The sequence below is a fragment of the Ambystoma mexicanum genome, chromosome 8 (genome assembly GCF_040938575.1).
Source record: "Ambystoma mexicanum isolate Mex_15411 chromosome 8, UKY_AmexF1_1, whole genome shotgun sequence".
NCBI classification, from domain to species: Eukaryota; Metazoa; Chordata; class Amphibia; order Caudata; family Ambystomatidae; genus Ambystoma; species Ambystoma mexicanum.
Window position 1 is genome coordinate 164,461,335 of NC_090929.1, and position 6,639 is coordinate 164,467,973.

The 6,639-nt window shown below is 46.0% G+C and overlaps 1 protein-coding gene across 1 annotated transcript; it reads right to left on the reverse strand.

Moving 5' to 3' along the window:
- Positions 1-5,110: 5,110 nt before the first annotated feature.
- On the reverse strand, positions 5,111-5,458 carry LOC138473561 (large ribosomal subunit protein eL37-like). Its single transcript, XM_069612151.1, has one exon. It carries the CDS (start codon positions 5,435-5,437, stop codon positions 5,144-5,146), a length of 294 nt encoding a protein of 97 aa, XP_069468252.1. The 5' UTR covers positions 5,438-5,458; the 3' UTR covers positions 5,111-5,143.
- Positions 5,459-6,639: the final 1,181 nt, after the last annotated feature.

A 6,639-nucleotide genomic window follows, 5' to 3' on the forward strand; every position in this document is an offset into this window, starting at 1 on the left:
TCCCTCACAATTTCACATTGCTTGTTGGGCGTGGCATACTCACCAAGTTCTCTTGATGTGGGGCCGCTCGACTGCGTGCACCCCTCCAAGCGGCTCGCCACCTCCCCTCGTCTGGACTACGTCTGTACACTCGCCAACCGCGGGCGGGATACTTCTCAACCGGCTCCCGAGGGCCAATATCCGGATTGCGCTGTCCAGTCTTCTCGCAGTTCCGCGATGGTCCTGTAGTCCTCAAAAGGGGGCAGCGGCAGAGGGGGCCGCGCCGCCGGGCCTCCTCGCAACGGGAGCACTTGGAAAAATAAAAATAAAAGCGGACCTTAAACAGATCTCAGCAGTGCCTCCAACTTGTCGGGGGGAAATTCTCCCGGGGCCGGCTGGGCCTTCCGCGGACTTCCGGGCAGGGAGGCCCCAACTCCTCCCGTATATCCCAAAGAGATAGAGTATGAGACACACGCAAGAAGCAAGGTGATTCTGCTGTTTATTAAACAAAACGGCAGGGATGGCCAAGGATCGTACGCGTCCGTCCTGACACTCACTCCGCAGCGTGGGGCTCGCAGGCCCTTTTTACCTTAGCATGACGCGCTACTTGCGTCACCTTAGCAAAATTAACAAAAAACCTATCGCCACTCTGGATTGGTTCCCCGAGTGGTAGGGTTAGTATAGCATACATATAGAGGACGTGGTTATTGGTTAAGGGTCAGTCAGGTGGTATACTTGGGTTGTCCCTTCAGTTTGATACATAAAAATTGTTACATGAAGACCCCTGAGGATTGGTCAATGTTAATGGCGTCAGTGATAAGGGTCCCATGTTCTGATTGGTTCACCCGCGAGCCCCCCAGTCTGGGACCATCGCTGTTCCCAGCTCGCGGTGCACCTGTCATTTGCAACAATGTTTCACTATGGGTATGTGCAGACAATGTGAGGATTTATTCATAAGCAGGAAGGCCGACTACTCCCACCGCCGCAGATGTCCATTGAGTCGCTTAATTGTATCTGCCTGTGTCTTGAGACGGGGGGATCCAGACGCCTTTTTCCTCCTGGGCTTGGCACCATATCAAGTTCGGCTTGGTCACGTGAGGTGGGGACCGTTGTTGAGGCAGAATTCTGCACAATTAATATTATATTTCTCACTGTGTGCCTGGCTTATCTTGCAGGTGCGTCCTTGGCGTCGGCTTGCGGAATGAGAGTTTGCAACGTTGTGCCCTTGAATGTCTGCTTTCGCTGGGCTCATTCTGCAGGGTCAGCAACCGAACCCTTGCTCATTTAATGTTCATGGAAGCTTTTGCTTGCGGCCTACTTGGGCCTGGTGCATGGGTGGAACCATTTGATGCAGAGCGCTTTAGGTTACGGTATCATATTGCTCTATCCCCAGTATCGTGTCTCCGTTATATTCCTCATTATGGTACATGGTTTTAGAAGAAGCGTGAGCAAGCATTTTTAGATAAGTTCATTATGCGTCTTGCGTTTCTGCATTTGAGAAGCCTATGTTAAAAATAATAAAGATGCACGTCTGTGGGTGTGTCCGTCACCTACGTCATAGCACTGAGTGTTCTTCGTGTGGATTGGTGTGGGAGTGTCCGATGTGTATGTTGCACGAGTGTGCTGACCGTTAGCTAGGTCGTCATGGCATCTCTAACGATGTGTTGATTTGGTGCTGGATGGTTTAGTCGAGTTCATCCATGCCGCAGGTGTCGGCATGTGCAGGGCAGGCAGGTGGGCATGCGGGTGGGCATGCGAGTGGGCACATCCGTATGTTCTTGTACCAGGGTATTTGGTCGTCTGGGAGATGGGCAAACTCCTCTCGTGGCGGGTGTCTGGGCCGTGATCCTCTAGGCCATGGTTGAGAGGGGATTGGTGGGAGCCTTTTGTTCACTTTTCCCACTTCAGAAGAGAAATAAAACAGTTGCACCAAGCAATGTGTTCTTTGCATCTCTCACTGGTCAATAACAGGTGTTGATATTCGCAGCTTTGATCAAGATTTTAAATTGGAGAAAACAGGGAGTTCTTTATATCTGTGGAGGCTTTCGGATTCCATTCACCCGGCAAACCAAAATCTAAAGCTGCAATGGAGAGTATAAAGTTGTGCCAACGCATACAAAAGGTAACATTCAGGGTTATTCACTTTGTGTATTTTTAGTGTGAAAGCGGGTATAAAGGAGTGACAATACCTAAAACATGTAACCACTAGGGTTATTCACTTTGTCCATTTTCAGCCACAAGAGCATGAGAACATGAAACATATAGTTTTTGCTTCATTGGGGACAGGCTTCAGAGCTGCCGAGAGAGATGAACCACAGAACCTGCAATTGACAACTGTGCTGTAAGTATGGAAAGTTTTGAGTTGCATGGAAATTCATGGTGTGGTCACATTGCTTTTTCAAAATAATGACTAGTTGAAAAATATGTACTAGAATACCGTTTATAATGTACAGTGGATGTGTATGATTTCTTAAGGGGGTGGAACCAGGCATGAAATAACTACTGTTATTAAAATAAATATGCTATCGTCTTCCACAGATGATGTCCGAGGCATGCCGGTGCCAAGGTATTACCCTTCCAATGGATGACTTCTTCAGAAGCCTCTGTGTGACAGTCTTGCCTAATGAACAGCTGCTCACAGTCATCACTATGGACCCATGAACTCTGGTTTGTCGGCTCATAATTCCAAATGTTTACTGCAACAAACTACAATTGCAACTGTGAAAGGCAGATAAAGAATGGGCAAAGAATTGGACGTTAGAAGAAGAACATGTAAAACATATCACATCCTGTTGCCATAGTTGTCGGATTATATGTTTGCTCTTGTCCCTTTGATTTGTTGATCACCTAACTTTGATCTTACTTTCAAATGACACAAAGTGTACAATGATGACTCTGACATCTGGAATGACTTGGACTCATTCAGAGACACACCACAGACTTTTTTTTCCGTTAGACGTCCCTGTTCACAGCAATGTGGTGACTAAAAAGGATAGTATAAAAAATGATCTTCTGTTTTTTACCTGCGCAGAATGATAAAAGTCCTGTCCTACCGATGCATATCCAATGATACAGTGATGAGTTTCTACAATTGCTCGTTTATACAGTTCTATGTGAAAAGGCCCTTTTTAAAAGGTCTGAAGAGGAAAAGACTGATTTACTTTGACTGATTTTCTTTTGATCTGAAAACTGGCATTGAGATCTTCTTCTCTTGCGACCATTAAAATGCGGTTTCCCTTTTTTTTAAATACATATTCTGGGGGTTTTGCTCCCCCAAACCTCCTTTTTTCCTCCCCGCTCCCCTTAAAATTCTCTTATCACAGTCATGCCGCCTGGACCCTTGACATAATAACTTTTTGTAGAGACATCGACCTAATGATGAAACTTAAAGGAACCAAAAAAGCCAAAATGTATAGACAGTTTACAATTCAACATTTGTTTTCTCGGGCTATAGGAACCCTGAGTTGCACATACAAATAACCAGGAGCAAGATGGAGGTGGAAGAGAGGAGGGGCACCGAGTACGTGGGAGCTCCGGCGCCCGGAACCCCCCGGGAAACGCTATTTTCATGAAAGTCCCTACTCTTAAATTGGGACAGGTTTTTTTTGCCACCCACCAAGGAAAACCAAAAGTCGACGCCCCTGGAAGAGAGGAGACTGAGTTAAGATTGGAGAAGTAGGGGGCTAAAAGGCAGAAATGAGAGGCAACAGTGGAAAAAAGAGGCAGAGACGGGGGAGGTAGAAGAACTTGCATGCCCCAGAAAAAAGGCTGCAGAAGAGTTTGGAAACTAAACCCACAGCAGACTAGAAGAATTATAAAAGAGCAGAATCTTTTGTCCCTTGAAAAGTGATTCACTGCATCACCAAATGTAAAAGAATTAGGCCGGGTTACCTGCAAATACACAGCAGTGTTCTGTAGTGCACTAGAGAAAAGGTTCAGGCTGGGTTAAGAACCAAAAAGAATAGAACATCCTCATAGAACCAAGCCCAGTGCCAAATTTTGGAAAAACAAAGGAATGAGTAGCAGTCTATTATCCGAATAAAAGCAAGAGCTTTTCACTTTATTTATGGCTGGCATATTGACCCATGTTATGTGTGTGACACCTTTAACCAGTCGTGGCTTTTTTTGCGAACATTTCTTTACATGCTGGGAAAAGGCCCATACTTATTATGAGGTCAACTAAACTAAAACTCCCAGAATGCAAAAGGGTGCTTTTACACTGTACACAATCATTTCGTTTTGTTTTGTGGTAAAATAAGATATACCTGCATACTTAGAACGCTGTAAAAATTAGGAAAAGAAACAGTGAAGTCTATATGTGTGCCTTGGCTCAATTAAGCATTAACCCTACGTGCAAACGGCAGTCGCACACATTTAGCCAGGAGCTACATACACTAATAAGTGCGAAGGATGAACATTTCAAGATCATTTCTTACATTCTTGCTTCTGTCGACTGAACTCTAGATATATCTATACATATATAAGAGAAAATGTGTGAGTGTGTGGGTGTGTGGCTTTGCGTAGGTTCCCGATAAAATTCCACACTGTTTCACCAATCTGCACCAGATTCTGCACAGTCACCTGTTAGGACCCTCCAGACATTACTGGCTACATGACATATTTGGACACCCCACCCCTATCCCCAGATTTCAGTAAAAGGCAAAATGTGTGGATTTGTGGCTTGCCGAAGCATTGTTCCGTATACACTTCCACACTGTTTCACCAATCTGCGCCAAATATCACACAGTTACCTGTACCTATGAGGGAATGAAAGCCCAGGCAACGCCGAGTATATCAGCTGGTTGTTTATAAACTTAAACACTGAATTCCCCCCTGAAAGGGGAGTGAAATTCAGAGGCACGTAAGCATTTGTAAGGATGGGAAACTGAACGAGATGTGCTGACCAAATGGCACTGGCCTGTGATATATAAGCGGTGTTATATGCTGGAAAATAACATCCCTATGGTTTCCACAGCTTCCCATACACGAATAGTACTGTATCATCAAACCACAGCTAGCAGTGTGCCCCCTTAAACTAACAGCAGAGGTTTTTGAAGTTTAAAGTAGTTGTAGAAATACATTCCTCTTAGGTTGAGTGGCTGAAAGACCACTTTGTTAAGAGATTTTTTTTTTTTGTGCAGCAAAGTTTATTTATCAAAAAATCTTAGGACGAGCTGGATGCTGCAACTGCCGCTCTCTTCGGTTTTGGTATTGTACCCTTGCGGAATCCATTCCTGAATCTACTGTAGACAACCTTCAAGTGTCTCATACGGCCTGTACCAGTGGTATTGCGTCTCTTAGCCTTGACACTCCAGTTATACGATCTCTTACGCTTAGCGGGATAGCCACACTTGCCACAGGTACATTTCTGGAGATGGTACGCCTTGGATCCACAGCGACGGCACAGTGTGTGCGTCTTATTATGGCATTTACCGAATGACGGTGTCCCCTTCGTCATCTTGCCCCAAAAGCCGACACGATAGAGCTTAAGAGATTTTTACTACACCAGGAGCTGGTTTGCAGTCGCTATTAAACCATTGTCTTTTCGAAGACTGCTTAAAAATAGGAATGGCAGGCCCAGAGCAGATTGCAGTTTGAAAATACTGTGCACTAAAGCTAGTTCAAAGAGAACCCAGGGAGGAATGTTTGGGTGGGTTGGGATGCAAAATGGGCTGGAACTGGCTGTCAGTTGGTGAGTACAAAGCCAAACAATGCCCACAGGATGTGTATGCTTCCACCAGTCCCATCTCCTGCCCCACTGCAATGGTTATGACTTTAAAGGGTGGCACTAGAGTCGAGAAAGGACTGACTGAAAGCTGCATGCCATTCGCTCTCAGTCAGGCTAGCTTTGGTATGCCACTGGGCAGGCCAACATGGCACGAGTAGAGCAACCAGGTACTCCATTGTGACATGCAGTAGAAAAGAAACAGCCCCTGTAACCGTCATCTCTAGACCTTTATTGTAGAACTTCCCGCTAGAACTAAAGCTGTGAATGCAGAGTGAGGTCCGAGGACAAAGGACAGAGGAGTGAAGTGGGAAGTGTGTGGTGGTGAGCTGCACCGCACACCAAACATCTTTTTGGAGTCCCGGGAGTTCCTGTGAAAATGAAGGTGCGAGAAGGAAGGTGAGCGTGAGGTGAACGTGAGGGGGAAGGCTTGAGAGCTTGAGAGGCCTGATGGTGAACCCTGATAGTAAAGCAGTGAGTGCAAACTGCACCCCGCTTAGCCCCAGATGCAGGGTGGCCTCCCTTCCCCTGCAGCCTCTCCCCCGAAACAACCCACAGGAACTCGTGTGCATCTCCTGGAAAATATTGTATTTGTATTAGGGCTCATCTTATGGCCCTCTGGTACAACTATTGCACAACTAGTCTATAACTAGTGTAACATGGTGCAAACAGGCCAACAGGGCTACGGGTTGTGCTTATGCCTCCCTGTTGGTGGGCCTCTGGGGTCCCCGGACAGATTGCGACTACTGATCTACATTTTTAATGTTGCAATACTATTTCGCCTTTTTGCTTTTTTACCTTGGCAGTGATCAGACTGACTGGGTGGGTGCACTGTCCTTCTTGCATTGCAACATTGTGCAACATTGTGCGCCTTGAACCTTAAAGGCCCTGTTCAGCTTTAAAAAGACTGCCCCAGGCTCGAAGAGTTCAGTCAG

Bases quoted from the DNA above. Each gene is read 5' to 3' on its own strand.
- LOC138473561 (XM_069612151.1), bottom strand. From the start codon at position 5,437: ATGACGAAGGGGACACCGTCATTCGGTAAATGCCATAATAAGACGCAC.